The 27691-nt window shown below is 34.8% G+C and overlaps 4 protein-coding genes across 8 annotated transcripts in view; 1 reads left to right on the top strand and 3 right to left on the bottom strand.

Annotated features, from left to right (window-relative positions):
* Window positions 1–16079, bottom strand: part of LOC142973138 (folliculin-interacting protein 2) — a 31676-nt gene extending 15597 nt beyond the window's left edge. The window contains exons 1-7 of one of the 4 annotated variants that reach the window (XM_076114716.1): window positions 15875–16079; window positions 13680–13869; window positions 9716–9828; window positions 8679–8866; window positions 6932–7042; window positions 5624–5778; window positions 1134–1258 (exon numbers count right to left, since the gene is read on the bottom strand). In XM_076114716.1, coding sequence (XP_075970831.1) covers window positions 1134–1258; window positions 5624–5778; window positions 6932–7042; window positions 8679–8866; window positions 9716–9828; window positions 13680–13869; window positions 15875–15945 — 953 coding nt within the window. In that variant the 5' untranslated portion in view covers window positions 15946–16079. Of the gene's footprint in view, window positions 1–1133; window positions 1259–5623; window positions 5779–6931; window positions 7043–8678; window positions 8867–9707; window positions 9829–13679; window positions 13870–15351; window positions 15806–15874 lie in introns of those variants that run through there. The other 3 variants (XM_076114717.1, XM_076114718.1, XM_076114719.1) reach the window with 3 other exon arrangements.
* Window positions 16080–16192: 113 nt separating this feature from the next.
* JMJD5 (Jumonji domain containing 5) lies at window positions 16193–17937 on the top strand. Its single transcript, XM_076114720.1, has one exon. It carries the CDS (start codon window positions 16550–16552, stop codon window positions 17759–17761), a length of 1212 nt encoding a protein of 403 aa, XP_075970835.1. The 5' UTR covers window positions 16193–16549; the 3' UTR covers window positions 17762–17937.
* A 1212-nt stretch (window positions 17938–19149) lies between these two features.
* Window positions 19150–24744, bottom strand: LOC142973140 (isovaleryl-CoA dehydrogenase, mitochondrial). The gene is made up of 9 exons (XM_076114721.1): window positions 24589–24744; window positions 23191–23317; window positions 22908–22986; window positions 22714–22819; window positions 22143–22304; window positions 21713–21868; window positions 21236–21427; window positions 20208–20376; window positions 19150–19315 (listed from the first exon to the last, which is right to left on the bottom strand). The coding sequence occupies exons 1-9, from the start codon at window positions 24709–24711 to the stop codon at window positions 19182–19184; spliced, it is 1248 nt and encodes a 415-aa protein (XP_075970836.1). The 5' UTR covers window positions 24712–24744; the 3' UTR covers window positions 19150–19181.
* A 1138-nt stretch (window positions 24745–25882) lies between these two features.
* Window positions 25883–27691, bottom strand: part of Papss (3'-phosphoadenosine 5'-phosphosulfate synthase) — a 29182-nt gene continuing 27373 nt past the window's right edge. For both annotated transcript variants that reach the window (XM_076114724.1, XM_076114723.1), the window contains exon 14: window positions 25883–27370. In XM_076114724.1, coding sequence (XP_075970839.1) covers window positions 27261–27370 — 110 coding nt within the window. In that variant the 3' untranslated portion in view covers window positions 25883–27260. The remainder of the gene's footprint in view (window positions 27371–27691) is intronic.

A 27691-nucleotide genomic window follows, 5' to 3' on the forward strand; every position in this document is an offset into this window, starting at 1 on the left:
ATCTACGTTTTAATTGAGATTTCTTAACGATCAACGCAATAAATAAAGACACTTCAGTCTTCAAATAATGTAATTGTTTTTGTTTAGGTTACAACCAGCGCCCGTAAGATGTGCTTTAGTAATCATCAGTAATCAATAACCGAACACGGCCTATTAAAAAATGTCATTGATCACGAAAAAATGTCAAATCGTAGTTTCAAATTTCAAACTAGCGCATGATTGAACGCTGGTTTTAAGTGAAACTAATAGGATTGTTTGATGCAGATTATTGTAATTTTAAACCAGTGTTTGACCTACGATTTGACATTTTATCTAACTAATCGTATTTGATTTTCGACTCGATACTGACGGAAGAAAGCCTGCTGATCATAGTACGGATAAAGGTAAGAAACAGGATGGTTAGAATATAAATACGTCGAACCTTTTAAAAAGAAAATAAACTGTATTACAAAGCAGCCAAGATTACGCAATATACTAGCGGAATTTGAATAGGAAAAACCGCTTATAGATCATCACCTTCACGATTGATACCTAACAATAACAGCAGTTTATTCTTAGCCGAAATCACATGACAATGCACACACCGATATATGCAGAATTTATTCAAACCAGTTCTGTGTAAACGCCTTACCAACTGGTTTCCATGGATACCTATGCAAATGCTCGAATATCTGCGCAAAACACGTTTCGATATATACGAAATGTTCTTGATACTTTGTTGCTTAGTGTTGATAAAAAATCTAATTTAATGCTGACCTACCGTTGAGATAAATGGTTGTATGACTATGTGCATTATCGTACTCGTAAAAAATTCAAAACGTCAAACGAGTCCAGTTCGACTTTATCTGTCAGCTAACAACTGAACTGTGCCGAATGTCAAGAAAACCAGGAGAAATGTATGTTTTAACTAATACCCGTGTATCATTAATCAAAAATCAAACAAAAGTAGTGTTTAATTTGCCTTCTACAAAAGTACTACATAAGTATTTTTTCACCCTTTTAGCCATCGAAAATGTCATAAGTTGTAAATGCAAATAATTTTCTATCGACGTAACAAAAAACTGTCATTTGATTTGACATACTATTACAAAAGTAACAATAGTATTCAACTGTTAAAAATATGTGTTACTTACATTTGCGTGGAATCGGTGACGCTGATCAGCAAAGCTAAGCCCAGCTTATTCTTTCTATGTAACATCGCTGACCCTGAACTGGCTATGCTGTCACTTGTCCCACTCGTTGAACTGTTGCTGTACATCTGTTTAGAAGAAAAGTATAGATCAGTTATGTGGGATTTGAAAGAGTATAAAAAGAAGAAAATGTGCTTAGATAGTAAAAGAAAATGCTATGATTAGACATTATGAACTTAAAGTATTTTTCAGAGTCTATCAAGGAAATAATAGAAAAAGAAAATTATAAATATCTTATACAGGTAAATAATGGGCATCAATAACTGAACATAAATTTGATCTTATTGTTTACTCTAGGAAGAGTTAAATTGCCAAAGAGAGTTCTGATAAGTCATGATGATTCTCCTATACAAATTGCTCAGGCAACAGCTGACTAAATATTGGACATGATAAAAGAAATAAGTAGGTGAAAACTTATAAATATAATACATAAATATGATGCTATTTTCAAAACACCCTTTAAGCCTTTACATTAGTATAGTTACACATTATTTGACGAACGCACAGTCATAGTATAAAGAAAGTCAAATGCAAGTAAATATTTTGCCAGAACAATAACAAAATTCTACAAACAAATCGTGAGTCGACATAAAAATTGCACAAATATTATGACAAATATCTGTATGGAAAAGTTTTCAAAGATATTTTAGTTATTCAAACTTCACAAAACTAAATACTTGATTAATTTAAGAAAGTATGAAATTACTTTTAAAAATACAAAGAGAGAATTTCAACTATTGTTGTTCTTTAAGCAAAGGGAAAGCTCAAAGAAACGATGTTACATTGCACTCTAAGAAAGCTTTATTTTATCCCTGCCCGATAGCCAAGATCTTGCGTTACGAATGATAAGACGAACACTTAGTCTAATACTATAAAGCTATACTAATATTATAAAGCTAAAGAGTTTGTTTCTTAGGAACTTGCTGGTCCGATTAGAAAAAATCTTTCAGTGTTAGATAGCCCATTTATCGAGGAAGGCTGTAGGCTATATATCATCACGCTACGACCTAAAGGAGCAGAGTACCTGTAATTTTTTTTACAAAAACAGGGAAAATTTAGACCCATTCTCTAGTATGTGTCGCAAGCGAAATTGCGCGAGTCAGCTAGTTCCTAAATAACGTTACTGGCTAATTAATACTAATTTTATAACAGTAGACATAGGTCCAATTTCAGATGGTTATGATAGATAAAGTGACAGCAAAGCTGAAAAAATCTTTATTCCACGTGTTAAACTTATACAGTAGTATTAAACCTAAGTAATATCTTATGTCAATTTTAGCTATCAAATTAGCGCTACGAAATCATCAAACAAGGCACACGATACTACCATCTATTAAATAAGAACGACCCGTATCACCGAACAAATCTTAACAATTCTGTTCAACACCGGTTACCAACGAACGAAAATTGCTTTATTTCACAAAGTAATTCAGTTACCCCAGTAACTATTCAATTATATATTGCACGTGACGGTTACCTATAAATTAAATGTCATGTCTGGTACAATGTGAGGGAAATGTCAGTGAACAAAGACATATAAAAGTAGTAGATTAACAACTGTTTTATCTCGTGACTCTACGTATAGTGACGCGTATTTGTGTCATCTTGTGATAGCGATTGTGTTTATAAATATAGATTCTAGATAGAAATATACCTTTGAAGTAAGAACAGACTGACTGAACATTTTTGTATTAATTTGATAGGATCCATAACTAGTCCTATCCACTTCTGTAAGACTGCAGAATCTTGCCCCTCTTAATTAATTAATACCTTCTTAAAAAAATATTTTATTAAAAAGACAACTCCTGCACTAAGAATTGCACTTGTGTCGGGGGGACTTACAAACATACAAACAATGGACACAAAGTACCCGTTTTTTTTCTGTGTACGAATCGAACCCACGACCTCTCAATCCACCAATTAATAATTTGTAACTAAAACTCTGATTTACCGAATGTAGTCATGGATCTCCACTAGAGACACTACGACGGAATTCGAAGCATAATTTATTGACACCTGATTTAAGACTAGCTACGAATTACAAGTAATACTACACCTACAATACCAAACAGGTTTTAATGCACTATCTCGAATTACGGCCGCTAATTCATAGATCAACTACATGTATCAATAAACATCAGTACGGAATCGTATCACAGTACTACTGGAACAATTTCAACGAGAACTTTCTCTGATACGAAGGATGGCAGTGAAAGGAATTGCCGACACGCTCGACAATCACGTAATTGATTTTCATTATGCACCCGCAGTTTTTCTATTGAACAATTTTGTGATAACGAATTTTCTGTACCTATATAGTGGGCAGTAGTACTACCTTCAGTAGAATCTGCCCGCGACTTCGCAAGTGTAAAATATTTCCCGTTTAGCTATCAATGTACCCAATCCAGTAGTTTTTTCGCGAAAGAGTAACATACATACCTACATCAATCCATCCGCAAAATGTTAATAAGATGTGAATTAACTAAGTTAATATAAGTAATATGCATACTAACTCTATTTTTGTTTAAGATCAGTTGCTAAGTGACAAAATACTACAAGATTTTCTTAGACGCCAATGAGGCTGGGGCGAACTACTTTCTCATTAAAAAAAGAATTGATAAGAACTTGTCATACTAAAACTTGCTTATCTTGACAGGTACACAGAGTAAATGTGTCCTACTAATAGATATACTTTTTTGACATCGAGGCAAACATATTAATCACAGAGCGAAATGAGCAAAACCGTAATATAGGTACACAAATGGGTCAAACAGTGACTGAAGGGAGAGACCCCGAGCTTTGTCCAAGCTCGTCTCATATCTCTTTGCAAACTGGTGGTTGCAAGTGTGTAAATCCCATAGTAAAATTTCCGCGCGTTGCCCCCACAAACTTTCCCTTTCCATTAGCATGTAGTACGCTAATCAAATAAGTGTGCATTAACTACCATCTAGTCGCAGTCATTGTCCTGATAACATGTCACATGAACGATAGTCTGGACAATCATGTGACACGCATCACGCGGTTTAATGTTCAGATAATACAGATAATGCCGCTTGTAAACAAACTGCCAGTAAGCGTGAGTGAAATGCTTGCTGATACTAACTGGTCATAAAAGTAAAGAAAGTAAAGTCATGTGAGTTGAGAAAAATATGTCCAGTTCTTTGAATAGACCTTTGGAATAGCGCCTTCATATCTTATAAAGCTATTTTTTTTGTTTTGTATGTGGAGTCAAAAGATTGGCCTAACATTAGCTGACAGAGCCAATGCAATTAAATCATTCAGTAATTTCTTGAAAGCACTTTGCGAAAGGAAATCATCAAAAGAGCGAAATATACAACGCTATTCAAATATTACATTTGAATAGCGTTGTATATTTCGCTCTTTTCGTACCTAGTTGCAATATATTTAAAATGCCGATATTCTCGTAAATGACGGAAGAGTAATTTCCCAAACGAAGATACCGTCATTGATCAAAATCTGTACTTCTAAGAACATAAGCATATAATAGCCAATAACGATCAGCTTAAGATACAACAAATCTTGCAGTTTGAGTAACAATACACAGACTGCAATCGGCGTCATAGAAAATTTGTTTTGACCTGCCAGTCAGTCGATCCATCATCCTTCTATGCAGATAGACTGTGATAGACACATCCTACTCCGAGGGATTTGTAATACATTGATTGAGCGATGTGGGCATACGTGTCGTGAATTGGCTGCCAGATAAGTTTATGGGCGCAATTATGATTTAGAACAGATGTCCGTTCGTTTTGAGTAGCGCTAACTGGCTGGAGCTAAAAATAGCCGCCTGAAATGTATGAGGCTGCTGTTTTAGTATCCTTTATGATATGACGACATTTTAAGGAATGCTTTTTGGGTGATTATAACGGACTTTGCATGCTACGTGACTTTTGGAGTGTACGCCCAGTTTATATTCAGATTAGATTTTTTGTCTGGATTAATTTAAATAAATTTCATTTGTTACAAAATAAAAGTTAATAAATATCGTAACTGCAGTTCAGCAGATGTTTCACAGATAAACTTACAAGCTACACCTTCGTTAACCATTCTTGAAACAATGCAAGGCAAAATCAATTATATGCACAACCTTGATCAGACCAAAAATTGAGAATTATTTACCTAAACCAGCGTCAATATTTTTGTTCTCTCTCAAAAGTATGATGTCATTCTTTAGAATGAGAGAATATACAAAAAAGAAAACCAGACAAAAGACATTTTAATTTTAAAAACAGAAAAGAAAGACAGTCGAATTGAGAACCTCCGCCTTTTTTGAAGTCAGTTAAAAATAAATGCAACGAACTTCTAATTCATGATGACATTCGAAAACTTGACAACGAAAAAAAAAGTAAAGCGAAGGAATTTAAATATATACAGCCAATAGAAATAAATGTTTTTAACTTATTAACACTGACCTGTGAATCGGAACTCCCAGCATTGCTATTGATCGTTGGTACGCCTAGTAGATTGGTGCTCTGATGTCCGAGATCAAACCTGGTCGCCATGTTCTGAAATGTTCTGCGCTGCCAGCTGCCGTTACTTGAAGTGCTCAGCTTTCGACCGGGTGGCACTAATAGAGACAATCAACATTTGACATGTGCACTTTATTTGCTTAACTAGCTAGCCTGCCATTCATTGACCACTTACTTTGGGGGCATATGGAAAATTTATATTGCAAACTATTGAGCTTTATAAGTTCAGTTGAGAATCAATTTTGTTTTCAAAACAGATGTTTCATTGCCTATTTTGCCTCTATTTCTGGTTTTAGTTGACAATTTTCCACTTGCTGATTTAAAACTGTTCAAAAATTGATGATTCATTGAAAATTATGGACTAGAAAATAAAGGCAGAACATTGAGAATACTTATGTAAACCATTTCACAATTAGATAGAGCTATACTTGCTTATTTAGACCTTTAAAAAGAACAGTAGGTCACCGGTCAATAAAACATGTTTACGTATAAATCTTTTCATTCACACGTAGGTGCAATCTGCATACAGATTCTCATTGACATATTAAATTCGTGGAACAAAAAGCAACTCGCAAAAATTGTTAACATTTCGGTCATATTTTAAGTATAAATCAAGGATATTTGTTACAATTTTATTAACACATACATATAACAATGACCTACAGTCAATGATATTACAATTAATAAGATATTCTCAATGCAATTCTTTGATAAACAGTTGGAATCGATTTAGTATTAAACAGAATATTTTTGAACGAGCTTCTAACTCGCAGGGAATTTTCATTGCAAAAAAGAGGACTGTAGGCAATTATAAGTCAGTAATTTGTATGACTCATGGCCAACACTAGTTCAATGACATCCAAGTTGTTTAATAAAGCTCAAAGATATACTTAAATGTATTTAAACGGGATAAATTTTAAAACAGCCAGCTTAGTTTTTGCAGAATCGAATTCGAATCCGATTGAACGTGACTCGAGGTAATGTCAAATTTAACTCTTGCATTTCAAACAAGCGCATAATTCAACGCAGGTTTAAAGTAAAACGAATGTTTGATTTAATTTATTTTCGTTTTAAACCCGAGTTTGGTCACACGCTCGATTAAAAAGTACGATTTGACATAAGCTCGAATCTGATTCAATCGATTTCGATTCGGTCAGGAGTAAATCCACACATTATTTTCCCTTACAGGGTGTAGAGTTTATAAGAGTGCTAGTTTTTAAATAAGCTATTAAAACGGTAGGGTTTACTTACAATGAAAAGAGCAGAAGTCATCCTGGTTGTTGTTGTCATAGATGTCGAACATGGAGAAGTAATCTTGCGTTGAACCAACACTGCTGTACGGCGAATGTTCCCCGTAGTACCCTGAAATATAGCATCTAGTTTATTTTATGTAAATTACTTTACATGGATACATCCTGCTAATTATGCATTCCCCATATAAATCTAAAAGTTAGTGAGGATACTTGGATACAGTAAGTATATACAACGGCTAGTTCCCGTGTGGTTCACTTCCTTTACTTTTCTCTTTTCCGTAAAGGTGCGGAGTAAAAAAGAGACTAGATTTTGGCATTACTTGCCTTCTCTTTTAAATCTTAGGTCCAATCTATTTCTAATTGCTTAAACAGACAAAGGACTGTATCAAAGAAAATATAGCACTAAGACACCATCCCCCAGAAGACATAAAAAAGAAACAAAACAATTTCTTCCTGCACATGTCTCAAGTTCTGAAATTGTACGAAAGATGTTCGAGTCGACATTGAGCCAGAGCAAAAGCATCTAATCATTAATATCTGCACGAACCGTCCGACTACTGACATCCGCAAACAATGACCTAGGTTACCTAAACAGGAAGACACCGGTAAGAGGAAAAGCTAACCAGTTTTACATCTATACAATATTGCACATATGATTTTGTCCGCGACTTCGCCAGCGTGTAAACATTTCCCGGGGGAAAATAACACTTACTACTTCTACCCTTATTGAATCTAGGTTCTAAACTATCTGTGTACCAAATTTATTCAAATCCGTCAAGTCGTTTTTTAATGAATAAGTACCAAACGTACACATACACACATATATCCAACCATTTTTACAAGCTTTCGCATATATAATATTGGCAGGATTCAAGCTTTTGATTCATCAATAGATTAAGACATATCGAGCAGGGTAGACGTTTTCTTATTTATCTTCTAGCTAAAGTGACATAGATATATACACAAATTTAATATCCCGTTCATTATTTCACAATTAATAGCGTACGATTCGTCAAGTTTCCCTCAGTGACAAATGTCTCAGATTATTTTCGCCAACAGAAACAAATGATTGTGATTAGTATTTTCATATTAATTGTTTATACGTGAAACTAATTTATCACAGGACTTGCGCTTCATAACACATAATTTTCTCTACATCAATACTGCGTAGAAATCAGACAAACAAATTAATAACGAGACAATAACTCATTCGATAAGGTAATCGGGTCGCATTCTTATGCAGATAACAATTATAACAAATAAATTAGACGTCTAAAAGGTTTATGTAAATTGAGACTCGAAATGTTTCTGGCAAGGTCGAAATTCAAAACAATATTATTTCTAGAAATCAAAACTATTTCGTAGTTTCAATTTATTCAACTAGTCATGCAAAGTCGTAAACCCGCACTTGGTCTTCGTGATGGACGAATGTCAAAGCTTTGCTAGAGGCAAAGCTTTGACATTCGTTCATCCTCGCTCGGGAGGAGACCCTAGCCCAGCAGTAGGACAGAAATGGGATAAAAAAAATCAACTAAGGTGGTAACAAAATCGTTAGCGCTACTGCTCTACTAAACAGGACACCTCTCTGGTGGGTTGGCTAGACAGACAATTGCGCGGCAATGAGACAATTTAAAAGACATTATAAGAAGCCCTTATCTATTCATTAGCTATTAAATTGAAACATACAAACAAAATAAAACCACTGAAATACAAAACCTAACAAAATATATCAGTATCCAACTCACCCGAATCTCCTCTATCCAGCGAAAAGCTTAAGGAAACCCCTTCTTCAGTGACTAGAGGCACGCTCAGCGGCTTAGAGCGGCTGCCCAGATCCCCGCTACCTCCGGCCTCTCGCCTCTCTGGGTGTCTTTCTGTGATGACTCGGCTTATCCGACGGGATGGCACGCAGAACACTTTTGTGCACATTAACCTAAGATCATAATGTTAAATTAGTAGGTACTTACTAAAGTCATTGAGAAAATATTGCTTTTAGTGTTGTGGCGAAAAGTATTTTGCAGTATCGATGAATATTTCTATTTAGCCAGTGAAAAAGATACTAAGTATACCTTATTTTAATAATCAAACTGCTTCGGACAATGTATAACTATTTTACTACAGGGGCCTTTAAAAAAGTGGACATAAAAATAAAACATTTTATTATGTCTGCAAAGCGCGAACTATGTAAATATCGCAATCTGATCATAAATCATACAGGGGAAAACCTTTGTCTGCGAGTAAAAATAATTTACTATAATTATTCTTCGGAAAATTGATCAAGGTCAGACCAATACTGTATCTATGAATCAAGATGATTACGTTTAAATATAACAGGAACTATTAAGTAACACGCTAATAAAATCGCAGTATATTTTATAGCAAAGCAATTTTAAACTAATTTTCGAGAACAATGAGCTGGCTAATGTTGTTTTATGGAGCAGTAAAATTTTCAGTAATAATGTACTCGAATAAGACAGGTCTTGTATGCCTCGGAAGTTTGAAAGTGAAAAAGAAAATGTATTTTATCAATGGGTTGTCAACACCTCATCAGTAGAGCGATTCTCTACCTCTATCGACAAATTTTGTATGAAAATCTGATCAGCGCCTCTAGCGGGCGGTCTAGGTACTATTTTTACAGAGCATTTTAAATGTTAAACTCTCGATACTTGATAGATACTGATGGTACCGACTGCAGAAAATCCGGCTACAGTTTGGCAATTTAACTATCTTATTCTTATATACAAGTGTAAAAACTACATTACGTTCAATTCGACCTTATTACCTCCGCGGCTCATCCATGATGTGGATCTTCAAAGCAACATTCTTGTAGTTCATAGCGACTGCTCCAAAGATCATCTCTCCGAGAACACTCGCATCCTCCGCCGGGCCCTTGTACTATGAACAAGGAAACTAATAAAAATATGTTTTGATACAAAATAGTAAGTCATTGTTCAATGGATGTATTTCAGCAAGTCATAGTCATACAAGTTTCAAAGGAAAAATTAAAATGGCGCAACTTCATGCAATAAGAATTGCTGGGTACCTAATCAAAAACAACCAGTTGAGCCAATAAGGAAAAAATCCAAAAAATATGAACCGATTTTTACACATATTTATGTATGTTAATGACCAGCATAAAATAATTAGCCATTATGGGTTTCTAAAAGAACTGGATTATACAATTGTATCAAAATTGCGCACTAATCATCAATCGTTTACGACCGTACCACACGATAGAATATGCAAAAACCCACGTTTTCATTTCCCACGAAATAGCCCTTTAATACCCATAAGATTTTACAAGCGCAATTTAACCACACACTTAGCGATTACATTTAAGGAATAATGACGCAAAAGAAACCTAAGCCCAAAATTGAAATGGACATTCCATTTAGACATGACGTACTTTTACACACTCTTCATCTTCAAACGTTCGTATAATAGCTACATCGATGACCGACGAATCGCAACGGGCTTTTAGATCATTTAGAAATTGCCTGTCAATCATCCTGCATTAACGACAACCTTTTAAAATTGCTGTCATGTTTTAGTTACGTTTACGTAAGCGGACGGGAAAAGGCGCTGTGAACTATTCGACCTTCCAAGATGTAGGTGGAAAACAAAGCCGGTCCATTAATCAAAGACGCGATGATTTACAAGACAGGTGGTCTACGCAACGTACGACCAAATACGTCATTACACTCTAAAAATACGAGCTTTATTCAATGTTTCTCCCACGCCCCCGCAACGCGCCAATGTGATAAATATTTTTAAGAGAAATTACTTCCGAAAATATCACCGCGAGCATTTTAGGTTCGATGCTCCTTTGTTTATAGCCTAATAGCTCCATATCATAGAATACTAATGTCCGTTAGTCACGCACCAAATTTTCCTTTTAAACCTAATCCTTGCTCTTCGCAGAACAAAAGAATATAATTTTCAACATTCGCGACCTAATGATATATCATAGCAAAGGTCCAAAAAAGCGAAAAGGTTAAAACAATAGTCACAAACAAAAGCAATAAAAAAGAGATTTACAACATCGGCAACCCTATCATAAACATATTCCGTATTGCCGGAACACGTCAATTTAGATGCCATATTTAGATAATAACACCTATAAATAACTAGAGCAACACGCTACACTGAGGTACTGAAAGAGATGAACAATGGCGTGAACAGGATATCCAAAATAAATATGTATGAGAGAGACAATTGACACAACCGTATAAGAGCACGTGATGGCTATTAATTAGAATCTAGCTAAAATTACAATGGCTGCGACATCATCAGGCCCACTTACGGCACACTTTATAATCAAAAAGGCTAACATCTAAAGTGGTCTAAATTTAGAATGGTCCAGTGATAATGTAGAGTGAATTGACGGTCTTGTGACCGCTTCGGATGACGATTGTTGGGTTATTTTTACACTGTTATCGTAAAGATAGGCCCGTTCGAGCGACAGGACGTTTATTCTCGTTTAGTGTCTGCAGGATAAAATAGAACTTTAGGAACTTTCCACGTAAAAAAAACAGAAGTCAAAATTGCGTTTTGAGAGTGATTTCAAAGCACATTTCTAAACGCCAATTAATTAGTGCTGTCGTAATGAAGATACTATAAAAATCTCGCCGCGTTTAGGTATCTACCATTCTAATGTCATTGTCATACACCCACATACGTATCACACATGACAGCATTTAACTTGCTATGTGATAGCAGACGAGATTTCCCTATTTACTTGGCAAGTATCCAACTGAGTGTTAACTGAGGATTTCCCGATCGAAGATTCCCTTTCCAGACTTTGACCGACATAAAGAAGCAAGGACGTCCAGACGTATTTGGAACGTCCTTATTACTTATCCTAAATAACCGCTGAGTGAAATTGCCTTCAAAGGTTATTCCGTACGCCTTTAATTTTCTCTTGCTGTACATTATAGAGTTGTATTCTACTATTTTTGTTTTGCGAGTCGAATTCAGAGTTTCCAGTGAAACTTTGAAACCTAAGAGTCTTAGTGGATTTACCGTTAAACCGGTTGCTGACTATTTACTCCTTTTGCGACGAATCACATTGAACAAACATAAACAAAAATAGCCATTCGTCTACATCGTGAGGAAACAAGGCCAATCTACTTAAGATCTTTGTACAGATAAAGATTTTGGCTTTCTACACAACAACAATGGGAAGTGATATAATCCAGTATTGTGACGTCATCGATAACTTTAAATTATCAAACTTGTTTGTCTACGTTATCTCGCAATCTATATTAGGAAAATGTTCGGTAAGCACAGATTTGGTAGTTTATTGAACTGAAAGAGTTCGCTACAAAATTATATTCTGTTATTCGTATATTAAAATTGCACCGTTCCAATGTCGCGTCATCGTGTGTTGCCGGTACGAACGCAACCAGCTGCCGGAGTCACGTGCTTCGTGGCCGTATTATTATTAACACACGCTAAGGTAAACGTCCTACACTCGCGCTTTGGCGAATGTACGAAAAAATCTTATAAATCATACGTACATGACACCGATTAATTCGCAAAGGGAAAACACATGACTGAAATACTATCACCGATTAACAGAATGTATTTTTTGCCGTGCGTAAATTTAATTTAGAAAGCAAGACGAATAAAACACTTATTGAGATGACGAGAGAAGTTTGTCGCGATTGTTATGAATAAGAAACTATTCATATCTATGTCATATTCCTTGTCAAAGCATTGTATCCCTATGCAATATGCGTCCTGTAACATATAAGAATAAATGGAGCATATAAATTGTATACAGAACGGCATACAATTTATCTGGTAACTGGCAGTCTGCGGCAGTGGAATATACTTAACTAACGTCGATACTAACGGGGTATTGACCTAAGGTCCAAGACATTGCAGAGAAGAGCGCTTGAACAGTTCGGCCGAGTCCGACTTGGATTGCAAGGTGCAAAAATGACAATGACAAATTCGCTGGAATGTATCCTAAATTACGCTAAAAAAAGGTTTGAGATTTATTCGGGTATCAATGGCATGGTCGTAGCCCACTCAGTCCATAATGTAGCGATACTCTTACTGCACATAGAATAGTGTTAGTCTTGGACGTTGGTCAAGAATTGAACACAAACCTAGGAAAATTATGGATGTCGCGCAAATATGACTAAGTCTTATTACGTCCATGCATCACGAACTTTCTACAACTTGCGTAAAACTACTACAAACATGAATAAATTACTGTTATCTGTGAGACAATGTTGTCTTGTATAATTGTAAATTTTCACAGTGTCTATAGACACAGCATGCCACACGAGATTTGTATAAAACAATTGCTCTTTAATCTAAATTTACTTCGCCAATATATTTAACCTACTCATTCATGCTTTCGCAATCATTTACAATGATTTTAGCGTTATCATTAATGTAAACTATGGATATCTAAGTATTCAAGCATCAGAAGTAAATCTAATAGAAATTGTACAAACAGGAAAATTAACAAAACAATTAGTGCTGCAATTAATATCACAATTCACAACTCATTCATTGTCTGAGTAATGTTTATATGGGACTAAATTCTAAAATGATAACAGGAAAACTGCCATATTTGTAAGGAAATGTAAGTAAAGACAAAATAACAGACACACACTGAATTTCCTCATAAGTTTCCTTAAAAGGTAGGTGTTAAATGACTTATGCCACTTAAAAGCCCAATAAAAGGGTTTGCATAAAGTGTTGCCAGGTAAAATAATATTAATAATTACCAGATATGTGAAACCCTCCGACACCTCCACAATATTTGGTGTTTCATCAGTCTGTCTGAGGTTTGGTCTGTCATTTTTCCCTGCTGGTACTTTCTGTATAGCAGATGAATCAAATAAAAGCTTCCTGCCCCTCCAATCACACTCCTTGAATAGAAGCAACCGCACTTGCTCCGGATTTATCTGACAGGACCTGTCAGACAAAAAAATTTACCATAAAATTTTAGGAAACTAGAATTGTGACTACTTAAGGACCATACCCATATTTTATTTGCATTATATTGGATTACAATATCTGTAACTAAATTGTTGTTTTTAATTTTGTTATCTTAGCACAGGAAGGTCTTAACAAAATTCTAAGAAGATTCGAGATTAGTGCTTTAACTGATTATATCCTATCATGCAAATAAATCGATTAAATAACTAACATAATTAGTTTTAAATTAAACATATCCTGTCAATAAAATGTTAATATTTAGGCCATGATATTCACATACATAGTCTAATGATTTGTACAAAAATGTTACCATTTAAATAAATATTGCAAATAAAATATGTTACTAGAACTATCAAGACTGCAAGGTATAATTTAATTTGGAAGTATGATTAGCACTGAAAATTATCAACAATAATTATTTGATCCATGTAAATGAATTAGAACATTATCTGAATATTTGGTTTACAAATTAAATATTATTTAACACACAGTTGTTAATTTTGGCCAGTGGTTTTCAAGCATTTTTTCTTTTGGCATAGGTTTAAGAAGCAAATTACAAAAGTAAATTTTACCACCACAACATGTTATTGTAGAGAATAAGAATGACTACTGACATAAGAATTCATTCATTAAACATTGAGTCTCTAGTGCACAATACAGGAACCTTTCTAATAAAAGTCATTAATACAACAGCAAAGATGATATGATTCTATTTTCATCCTATTTAACTCTATTGACAATTTCATCACACATGTTCACTTTGTTGTATGTATGTGATAGTGTGAAAGTGTGTGTTAAACATGCCTTTGTTATGTTTCTGGTTTGCTGAGCTATACTTCTGTAGTACTTTTCTACAACACAATTTGTTTATTCCAGAATATGAGGTTGATGATCATTGACTAAAATATCAGACACAGTAACTTAAAACTTTCAAAATTCTAATCAGATTCTGATAAGAGATTACCAATTTAAAATGTTACATACTATTAATGCATGAAAGTAATGAAAATATATAGTATAGTTTCAGATCTTTCTTATGATGAAGGTAAATTTAAAGAAAATATAAGTTGTACATTTACTTGCAATCATATTGGTTAACCAGTGAGTATTGCATACTTCATTACCAAGTAAACAATGCAAAACTTTCTCCACTCATTTAAAGCAGCTGCTTCATTTCAATGTTACTGTTTCCATCCACACATTGATACATATTAGCAAATATGTTATGTGTCAGAATATCACATCAGCACCCACTAAATTAACTCATCATTGCCATTAGCATTCAAAATATACTCCATTAGAATGTGATTCTGATTACTTGGTCGAAACAGGTCCACACTGCTTTAAACTAAACATGGCACACACTTCAATAAACAGACTGGGTCTTTAATGAAATCTTCTACACTGCCAGCCTTCTTGCCTAAGAACTAACGAAAGCACAAAGTAAACAGTTGTTACCTAAATTTCATTTTATTTCATAGTCGCATCAGCTGTCCCCACAGCTGCTCACCGAAATATCAAAGTTTGCAAAGAGATAACTGTGTCATATGCACTCACTGTTCAAAGAAATGCAACCATTGATTAAGATTTACACTAAATGCACATCGATAGGCGAGTATGAGCGAACGAGCGTCCGTGTACAGTGGAATGTGCGGGTGAACTAGCTTACATCTCATGTAAATAATAAGTAAACATAGAGCGCGACCCGCCCCTCTCGCTTAGTGTGACGTGATCGCGCGCTCGCCTACGCCCGCGGCCCGCGCCCGCCCCGCGCAGTCATCACATGCTCGTCGCTCTGAACTGCCAGCCAGAGTTGTGTGCGTCACCGCCTCAACACGAAGGTCCACATAGTGCCCTCGTCAACCCGACGAGAGCTGACTCCCGCCACGGGTGAACACTTCGTGCGTCAACCCCACCGTCGCATACCACAAACACTCAAAAATAGAATAAAATGAATGAAAAGCGTTTCATTATGACGTACCTGTCGCGGTTTCGTGATTCGCGATCATCAAGTTTTCTCTTAAGAGAAAACAGTTTGTCGAATAGTGCCATTGCGTCACACGTAACATCTCACGTAATTTTCATAGCTTCGTATTTCAGATATTCCTACAAGATTTCAATAAGAAATAGATAGTTTTATAAAACTTTTTATATCACTTTTGGTAAATGTAAATAATCTGTCAGATCACGTGCAAAAGTCATATGATTCGTCATAGACAAACAGATTTTACTTTTGTTGAAAGGTCAAGGTCGAAAAGAACCCTTCTAATTTCTTTTTCTCCTTTATTTAATAGATATAAACATTATTTTACGTCATTTTGATCAGATGTTTAACGTTGTTATCGATTAAAATTCGTTCCTTTTCAATTACTTTATACTGGAGTTTTTGATAAAATTCTATCATAGACAATATTTATATGATACATTACACGCAGCAAAACGTGTTCTTGTTTATATTTTTTTACTTTTTAACTAATATTGATTTAGTGCCACCAAAACTGATATAGAATAAATTGATCATGCGTGAAATGATTTACTTTGGGGATTCGTGATGATGACCGGTCATGTTGACGTTAGTTTGTTATTTTATTGATTTGGTGGTTACAATTTTGTAAACAAAAGTGCAGTGATAATCTTGCAGTGTATTTAAGCAAAAATGGCACTAATACGAAATATCAGTAGACAATTGGAGGAATATAAGCCCAAGGTTTCTGAAGCATTAGTAGAAGTTAACGATACCGATCCGGCCTCCAAATCCTTATTATATAGGTACATAAGAACCACAGAATCCGATGATCGATCGTCGAAGATAAGAATTCAGGCAATAATCGATTACATGTACGAGAAAATCAACATCGGTAACTGGAAAGAGGTGAAACCGTATGTAAGAAAAACAATCACTATCGCTTCATATTTGAAGTTATTAGCTCATGTTAAATATTCTGACGAAGATGTCGAGACATTGATTAAGCAATCATTTAAGATAATAGATTTTGGAATTTTATTCGGCTGTCCTTTGGATAAGGTGCCTAATTTACTACAAAACTGTGCCACTATACTCAGAACCGTAAACGATGCAGAGAACACTCTTGTTTCTTATAGAATACAAAATTTTCCTTCTACCAGCAGTAGTGAAACAGATGCAGCCAAATTTAATGCTACACCAATAGAAGTACTGGATTGTCCTAGTATGGAGCGTTTTTTGAAAACCTGTATTCTAGCAGAAAAGCCTGTTGTATTGACTAACTGTATAAACCACTGGCCAGCACTACGTAACTGGAAAGATTCTAATTATTTTATAAGACTTGCTGGACCTAGGACCGTTTCTATTGAAGTAGGAAGCAAGTATACTGATTCTAATTGGACTCAAAAGCTGGTTACTATGGAAGAATTCATTGATCAATATATTTACCAAAACAAAGGACCTGTTGGGTACCTTGCGCAATACCAGCTGTTTGATCAAATACCGGAATTAAAGGAAGATATATTAGAACCTGAGTATTGTTGTTTTTCAAAAAGCAATAAACCTGTGGAAGTCAGTGCCTGGTATGGTCCTAAAGGAACAGTCTCACCACTACATCATGACCCGAAAAAGAACCTCCTGACTCAAGTGATTGGTGAGAAAAGATTATTTATATTTTCACCTTCAGATTCTCAGTATTTGTACCCTCATGATCATGAATTGCTAAAAAACACTGCACAAGTTGATCCACGGAAACCAGACTTGAAAAAACATCCCAGATATGCGAGTGCCACTCCATACTTTTGTATATTGAAACCCGGACAAATGATCTACATCCCACCAAAATGGTGGCATTTCGTTGAGTCACTGTCCATAAGTTTCTCAGTGAGTTTTTGGTGGGAGTAAAATATTTTTGCATATTCTATTTGCTGCTAATTGCTTCAATGCCAAATGTTTTAGAACAACAAAAATATGTACCTAAGGTTATTGATCTAGCCAGTATATTTTAAATGTAATCAATTCTAGTGATCTCTGCTATGTATTTATTTTTTATTAATACATAATACATTAACCAAACTATTCCCTTGCAGTTTTTGTAAACCATTAACAATTATTATGTCAACAACTGTATGTTTTCAAATAGTCTCAAAAAACAGCTTATGAATAATGATTCAAAAAACGATCTGTTATCATGATATTATTATCTTTACAGCTATGCGAATTGCATCAGAAGTCATACTGTGGGTCTCTGTGTAACAATTCTTATCACTTGCACATGCCGTTTTCATTGTTATTGCAATCACTAGTTAGTACCTAAATCAGCTAGTAAAAAAGTCACTAGTTTCATCAGCTAATGTTTAATAATTTTCTATGCTATTGATGAATTAAATATAAGTATCAAAAGAACATGAAGAAAAGCATGCTAAGTATATTCTATCTAATTTACCACGTAATATTAAAAAAATAATTGTAAGGCAGAACTTGATAGATATAAGTCTGCTCTATAGGTACAAGTAGGTAACAAAACCAGACTATTTGTACTCTTAATTTTATTGTTTGTCTATGACTATAGTGACTAATATATCAGCAGATTTTGTGCACCCGAAATAAAGCCTATTGCTATTTATTTTATTTATGTAACAGGCCAGACATACAAAAATGTTTAATACAAATAAATGACTGATCTAATTTGAACTAGATAGGTACATAGAAAAGAAGATAATGTTTTCCAAAATAAAGAATAATAATTATAGCATACTATTCTTAAAGGGGCTACAAGTAAGACTTATATGCACTTAGCACTGTGGAATGATCAAGTAAAGTGAGAATTATACTCAGCTTTTGTTCTTGATAGGTTTTGTTAGGTAAAAAGCAGCTTTTTGATAAGAAAAGAATCTCTCCATAGCAACATCAGAAGTCAACTCAAAGACTTGATAAAGAACCAATTTATATGATAACAATATGCAAAACTTTTTTTTAGATCTGATAATTCTGCATTTGTGCACATTAATAGTTTGATACAATCTTTGTTTTTTATTAGAAATTAGGATTGTTTTTGTGTCGCGGGGACTTCTACAAACAACGGACAGAAATTGCAACCAGACCCGCAACAAATATTTGTGGATCGCACAAATAATGCACCGTGTGGGAATCGAACCCACGACCTCCCGACGCAACGGCAGTGGCGTAGGAACCTTAACCACTGCGCCACGGAGGCCGTCTTCTCAATAATAGAGGAGGAGGACTAGCCAAGTTGTGGTACAGTAATGGGATAGTTAAGAAAACAAATGGACTGTTGTTATAAAAACTTTAATAAATAATATTTTTATTTGTATTCGCTGTTAAGTGCTCTGCCGATCAGCATTCTTCTGACCTCCGAGGTGCCGGCGCCGATTTCGTAAAGCTTAGCGTCTCTAAGTATCCTGCCTGTAGGGTAATCGTTTATGTAGCCGTTACCGCCTGTAAAAAAATGTAAATTTTAGCAGTGGTATATATATAAGAAATATGAGAATAGGATAATGTAACGGTCATTCGTTCAGATGAACACCGGCAGTTTTTGTACTTCCTGCGTTTTAAATTAAACTGGAGCCTAGTATCAAAAAGCTTGCGTATTTAGTGGCTTCTACATTATGGGAGTAGTCTTAAGACTTTCTGAAAATACATAACCATTTTTTTAATAAATAATTACGATAACTTATAGTATTATTCTAAAGAAGTAAAACTAATATTTTGAAGCTCATAAACAGTTTTATAATAGGTTACTAATGAAGTCAGCTAAAACATTCAGAAGCAATAAAACCTGACATTTCTATTTTGTGAAACGAAATCATGTGATGGGTATAAATAGGTGTTTGGACACGAAACCGGAATGAATAATTTGATGTTTGAAGGTAGATTACGACATCGGAAATCTGTTGTCGTTACCATTCAAATTGCTTCATTAATATTTGACTTTCCATCATTATTCTGCAGCAGTCGGCTTTTTTGATCGCTGCTTATAGAATTTAGAACACAAACACATTGGTATACTAGTATATGGTACGTAGTTTCTCACCGCAATATTTGTCGTTTAATAGTGCTATTAGTTTGGAACCCTATTCATTTAGGTTCCTACAAAAACTTTATGATTAATTGCCAATGGTCATCATTATCAGCCCAGCCTTTCTTCCAACTATGTGGGAGTCGGTTTCTAGTCTTACCGGATGCAGCTGCATACCAGTAGTTTACATGGAGCGACTGCCTATCGGACCTTCACAACTTTCAGGTTGTCAGATTTTCAGGCTTCTGACTAGAGTAACGACTGGCAAAGATCTTAATTACCAGTGGTATTACAACTAAATTAAGGACTCACCCAGAATCTGTATAGCATCTAAAGCGACTTGCGTGGCCTTTTCAGCGCAGTATAGAATAACTCCTGCACAGTCCTTGCTGTTCACGTGTCCCTCGTCACATGCCTTCGCGACATTGTACAGGTAGCTTCTACACGCGCTCAGTGTCGTGTACATATCAGCCATTTTACCCTAAAAAAAGTAGGTACGATTTAGAAATTGTCATTTGTATAATTATTTCTATCGGGAAATCCAGATTGTTCTGGAACTCTACGCCATGTCCTGTGCCCTAGCCCCCCGTGGGGAATAATGCTCCAGATTTCAAATATCTATTTTTTACTAGTGATACTATCTAAATGTGAAAAAGAGATTTCTGAAAGAGAAATTCAGCATTTTAGGGCATTCGGTCTTTAGATAGGCTTTTGTCTTAGTCTACCGTAGTTTCCTTAAACTTAGAGAGTTATACTTATAAAACTCGTCTTTCGCTTAAGACTGTGGGAACAAGCGGGCTAAAATACAATGAATATATACACAGTATATTTAGACGAATATAATGCACCTGCAACCGGCGCAGACCTGTTTAACATGTTTTAAAGAGACGCAACAACTGCTCGGGCATCGATAGAGTTACGCGGGCGGAATTATACGCCACGCATACCAATGAGTTAGGCAGGTAAGGTATCGGACTTGGCGCATTTTAAATGTTGTGTATGTAGAACGCTAAACAAGTCTGAATCATAAATACTTACTTTTAAAAAGCAAGCCTGCTTCTAATCTCATTCCTGTATCTATATTTAGAGTTAGTTAAGTCGTTGGTTCGTAATTTTAACTATAATAGGTGAGTAGCCTTGAGTATTTTTGGTTTGTCTTAGATAATTTACTGTTTATATGTAAGTTTGTATTGGTAAAGCTTGCAAGAATACCTACTGACCGCTTTTTTAGGTTAGATCTTATATCGATCCCTTGTAAAAGGACTGGCTATCTGGCAGTAAGTAGAGTATTATGTTAACTGTAATGTACATAATTTCATAGTAGATATGTCACTATTCACCTGCATCAGCTGGAACTCTCCAATATTCTGTCCGAACTGTTTCCTGGTGTGTGCGTAGCTGAAGGCAGTGTCTATCGCCGCTTGCATCAAGCCCACGGGTCCTGCAGCCAGCACCAATCTTTCCAGGTCTAAACCTGACATTAGCACGTAGACACCTTTGTTCTCTGCGCCTAGTAGGTTTTTGGCTGGGACCTGTGTATAATGAGTTTTATATTTTCAAGTAACTGTTAAGATAATCTCAATGTAGAACTTCATCAATAATAATGAAGATGAAATGAAGATTTCACTATCCAGATCGCGGAGCCTTAAAGACCGAAGAAGAAAATAGAAACTATAAAACTTCCACATCATACACGAATAACGTGCTATCGGTTAAAGAATAGAGTTAATTGTAGGTAAATAGATTTCTTAGTACATAGGTCATCGTTTTACGATGTTCCCTTGTACGATTATTTTTCTGTGGTAGACCCTACTAACCTTGCAGTCTTCAAATACTAATTCACAAGTGTTTGATCCCCTCATGCCTAGTTTGTCTAACTTCTGTGCAGTAGTGAAGCCGGGGAATCCTTTCTCAATTAGGAACGCTGAAATACCGTGCTGGGGCTTGCTTGATGTGTCAGTTTTTGCGTAAACCTGTAAAAGGAAAATTATGAAGTTGGTGTAACATAGAAATAAACTAGCTCAGTAGCTGAATGTAAGTATCTCGAGTTTTATTTTTTTCGTATATTTAAGTAGATAACTAATGTTGTCGCATTGCCGCACAATAATCCATTTATTTCTTACACACCAACCATCCATCCAATTCTTTTCAGCCTCATATTGCCACCAAAACCAATTAAATATTTGTAATCAAATAGCTGCTCTGTACATTATACCTTCTATAATAAATGGTAAATTGATCTCTCACCACTAAAACATCAGCATCAGGTCCATTAGTGATCCAGAACTTGTTTCCATTCAATACATAGTAGTCTCCCTTCTTCTCTGCTCTCAGTTTCATGGATACTACGTCACTGCCGGAACCAGGCTCGGACATGGCCAACGCGCCAACGTGCTCACCGGAACATAACTAGAACATTTGGAAAAGAAAATGAAAATTATTATTGTTCTTCGATTTTCATACTATTGTTCAGTAGGTTCGTGGGGTTTAGAGTAACGAAAAATACCGAACCTGGTAATTCCGTCGAGTTGGCCGATGATTTTGCGTAATTTGGAAAAATATAGGTATTACATATAACCAGTGGAATGCTGCTCCGTAATTTCGATGCTTATTGCTTGTTAATTACATCGGCCGAAGTCCCACAGAAGTTTTAATGATGATTTTTTAATAACAAAGCAGCAAAAACAGAAGAGGCCCCAAAATTCTACCCTGAGACACTCCAAAACTATAATATTGCATTGTAAGCTGCACAGGGAAGTCTTCAATCGTAATATATTTCAGAGGAATGAAGATATTAGTCAAGAGCATCAAAACTTACTTTTGGCAAGTATTTGCTTTTCTGTTCATCCGTGCCATTCCTATTAATTTGATTCACGCACAAATTAGAGTGAGCTCCGTATGACAAAGCGACTCCACCTGCGGCCCTGAAATTATCATTATTTAGTATTTATTTATACCATTCAAATACAATTATTCAGTCTAATTTATTTTGGAAGGCAACGTGCAAATTACCTCGACAGTTCTTCCATGATCACACAGTGGTCTGAATATTTGCCGCCGGTACCACCGAAGTCTGGGTTGGCTGTTATACCTTGAAATTTTTAAAAATAAATTAATATTTTGTTACTTATTTATTCAGTACTAATTAGTCTACACAAAGGACAAAGTATTTTTAGTCGTCACTAATATTTGTTCTATGTGAGGAATTAGAGCCGAACCCACGATCATAAGCACGGAGTGTGCCGGTTCGTCGATTTGGGAACAAATCATATAGATACAAGTTACACCGGCTTACCTAAAAGTCCTAGATCTCCACATTTCTTCCAAAAATCCCTCAATTCAGGGAAGTTATTATCTTTGTCTATTTGCGCAGCTTTAGGTGCGAGCTCTTTCTGTGCGAAATCGAAAACCACCTTTCTTAGCTGAAAATTAACCAAACATATTGTTAATCAAAGTTTTGTGCATGTTTTTAACAAATATCCATTATCTACGCGATAATAAATTTAGCCAAACAACGCTGTCTTGTTTTGATGAATGGTGTGACGTCATAGGAAAGAGTTGCGTCGTTTTCTGATAGATACGACGTATTAAATGCACACTCTGTGATTCTATTGATTGTCCGCCCACACAGGGCTAATTATAATGAGATACGAATCTATGTTCTCCCCACACTTTCCCCTTGACTAAGATTCACCTTACAAACTAGCGAGCAGGTAACGCATCAAGGCATAGGAAGGTAGAGTTATTCTTACCTCACTCTTAAACTTAGAAAAGCCCCTAACGTGTGTTAGCAGTAGTGCAATGTTTCGAGATTTGTACCTAATTCAAAAATTTAATTTTTCAATATACAACGGTAAAAGCAAGTATTACTTAAATGTAAACAATCGACGTCGTGGCCATGTAATATCCGATTGTAGTTTAACCGACCTTAACCCGCTCCAGTCAACTATCAAACTGCATAAATTCATGAATCAAAATGCCACTTCCTTGCCGTTTTATTCAGTAGATAAAGTACTTATTTAGAGCAGTTAAAACGATACATACAACTACATTTTTATTATGCTCTAGATACTTAGGTACCTATGTATACTTAGATATTCAAATGGTTCAGTGTCAATAACATTGATCCGTTTCGTTAATATTAATGAGATCATTTTGCCTACGGCTTACGTAGAGTATGAGTGCGCACTTAAATAAATTCCGTAAATTCCTATTTACTTCTTTAATCTAGAAATTAGTTTTAATAGCAGTGTTTAAATAGCTAAGCAATGTCTATTCAGACATTAGAAGTAAGAGTGTATTAAAGCCTCTGTGCCTATTACCTATGATATTGACAACAAAAAAAAAATAACTAAACCCGATTTAGGAAGCGATACTGCGATAACATTGTTATTAGACGTAGAACTTGACCTTAGAACCGGTAGAGTCGTCTTTTAACAATTAATTTATCGAAATTCATTACACAATCACGATTAAATAAAAAATAGGTAGGAACAACATTTTACCACTAAATTATTTTCATTATTGGATTTAAAATAACTTTTCCAGATAATATTAAGCAGACAATAAGAGTTACAGAGCGTAGATAGAGACCGATTTCTCAAAGTCGTTATGAACAAGCAATTATTATATCACAACTAATTACCAAACTTTCGTCACACATACCTACAACAAAACAATATAGTTTTAATACCTGTTGTTGTTCGCTAGACAAGCCAAAGACATGTTCATCAATGGGATAATGCGTCATGGACCGGGTACCGGTTTTGTTCACACATGTTCTAAGCACATTGGTCACACAAAGTCGAACGGCCATCGCGAATACCTCACTGGAACAACGTTGACTCCACACTGGATAACAAAACAAACTTGTACGCTATCTTTAACTCTTTGGTTAATTAATTTCAACCGTTTGCGTATGTGATAGAGTTCATTTTGCAATGAAATTTTGGTGTATTGATAGTTGAGATAAGGAATTATTCTGTTATCAATTAACGTAAGTTATTTGCGTTTTGACATAATAGTTTCCAAGCAAAAGCTGATGTTACATGATAATGAATTTGTTAAGTCATTCTGAGAGAGTCTACCTATAATTTGTGTAATAAAAAAAAACATTTGGAAATCATAGCATAATCAATATGTTTTTTCTCATACTGTCTTCAACTATCCCCATGCTGAATGCAAAACTATATGGTAAGCGTTACAGACAGACTTGCATAAATGATATTAGTGGGCATAAATGTGAAAACTCAAAATTAGTCAAAAATATTATGCAGAGAAAATAAAATACCTAGACACTTTTTTGGTGTTTGTTTTGCAGACTGCAGTTTGTGACCTTCGAATTCGATGATATAAGTACCTACCTAGTCGTTAGGTAATCATTTTAACGACTATAGTCTAGACTAGACTATCAATTTTACACACTAACAGATCAAAATAATTCCGAATTTCATAGAACATTTTAAACATACCTAAGTACTCACATTCAACACCTGTTATATGGTATTGTGGCCATTTTTCATGTTATTTTAATAATGAATACCAACTGTTGCAGACCACATCATTTTAAAGAATACAAGATATTCATAATTTATACTTTAACGACAGGTGGCCTGTATTAATTTACTTAATTTCATACTGGAATCAAACTCATAACGCCCGGTAGTGAAGATGCGACTTAGCTATTTGAACGTCAACTTAGCAGAAATATGACTAAAAAGGGGCAAAAACAATAAAAATTCTAAGATACAGCTATATTTTTCTAGCTACTTACCTCTTTAAAAACAAAGTTATAGGTAAAGGCATGATATAAATGAACACGTTACAAATCAAAATATATATTTATCAATTAAATACCGATAATTAATTAATCTAATCAATATAATCTTAATTATCACCCACCCACAGCGCGAACAAATGAACAACAAGTACCTAAAACTATTTACTTTTACATATTTCATCGAAATATCAGAAATAAAACAACAAAATCAATTCAATATTTATTGTACATTATCTTTAAAAGCACCTTTATTCACTAATATTACAACAATTTATAATTAAACCTCTTATAAATTAACAATACGTCCCATTACACTGTCGTGTGTTACGTACAAAAATAATACAAATACGATTTGAAATTACAACCAATTGATCACTTAATACATAAATTATGTAAAATAAATCAAATAATTGATTAGATTAGTTTAAAAATAATTATTTAGGAAGATTATAATTGTTGTAAAAACTATGAAAGAACTACATTAGGCTTTTAGATATGTACATCAAATTGTTCTTGTAGGTTTGATTTTGAGACTAGACGATGAAGTCTGGAGAACATGTCCGATCGACACAACATTATAGACATGAGTTGCGAATTTAAGACTCAAATTCGATAAAGCATTTTGGCCTAAGTGTCGACATTTATACGTGCCAATAATCTTCTAGAATCGTAGACACGTAGAGGGCCTTACCTCTCTTTTGTAAATATATTATTAGATCTAGTTTTTGACATCTCCATGAAATTTTCGCAGTTAATAAAACATTTCAAGAACAACAAGTCATCCTAAGCCTAATGTATCATTAAACGCAAAGCCTATTGAGAAGGTAAAAAGTGCTCCGTATTTATAGAAATTTGTATAGAGTTGTGGCACAGCGCGTATTTGTGCATAGGATCAAATAACCACACGGTAAATATACTATGTTCAAATGTGATGTAATGTCATGTATGATATAGCTTTGTATACCAACGTTTGGCGAAACAATATAACCTAATAAATGATCTTATTGTCTTAACGTTACGTACAAAAACTACGAAAGCAAATATGTACATAAGTATTGGAATGTGTAATTTTACACATTAAGAAGTAAGGAATGTGAAAACGAAATTAAATAAAAAAATAAAATATTGCACAGCATATTATGTACTAGTTGCACAAGCCAGATTTAAGTACATAAATGAAATAAATAAAATGTAGAATATTATTTTAAAATAAAACTATAATTTGCCCTCATCCTATGTATTTAAAATCTCACTTTATATCAAATATGATATGATATTATTAAAGGAAATAAACTTTGAAAATGCCCGATTTTATCAGCTGTCAAAATATGTATAAATAAACTCTGAAGATTGGATTCATAATTTAAAACGTCAATTCCTAAAAAAAGTCCATAAAAAGCTGCTTAATTTGCCCCAAGAACGACATCTTAGCTCCAACTAAACAGCGATTTTATTACTCATCTTTAAAGAGTCAAATAAATTGTGATATAATAATAATAATAGTCGAATAAATATAACTCTGTCGATATCAGGCCGTACGTATGTTTATAATACTAAAATTCAGTACACAGCGAAAGTCCGTTAGTTCAGTTGGTATCCATCTTTGATTTCAGCGATTGGTAGTATTCTGAGAGTACTTTCCATGCGCTAGGGGCCATGAAACCTTTTGGTGGCTCCTTGCCGGACTTGGCCAAACCTGTGAAATGTAACAAATATTAAAACTTGTTATACGTTTGTGAATGTCTATATGCACACTAATAGTTTTGTTTTGAGCAATTTCCCGTAGTTCTATTTTATCTGGTTTTACAGTTACCTTGGGTATCTAACTACGTCAATGGGAAAATAAAACCAACGAATCGAGTTTCTAACAAAGAAAACGTCGTCACTCCTCATTACTTAAGTAGTTTTTGAAGTAGTTTTTTTGTTCTCAACGCCAACGGTTTAACATTTTCCTCATGAAGTAAGATAATGCATTGGCATTATAGGCAGCTCAATCATGTAAGAAGATGTAAATTAA

The sequence above is a fragment of the Anticarsia gemmatalis genome, chromosome 5 (assembly GCF_050436995.1).
Source record: "Anticarsia gemmatalis isolate Benzon Research Colony breed Stoneville strain chromosome 5, ilAntGemm2 primary, whole genome shotgun sequence".
In the NCBI taxonomy this organism is placed as follows: Eukaryota; Metazoa; Arthropoda; class Insecta; order Lepidoptera; family Erebidae; genus Anticarsia; species Anticarsia gemmatalis.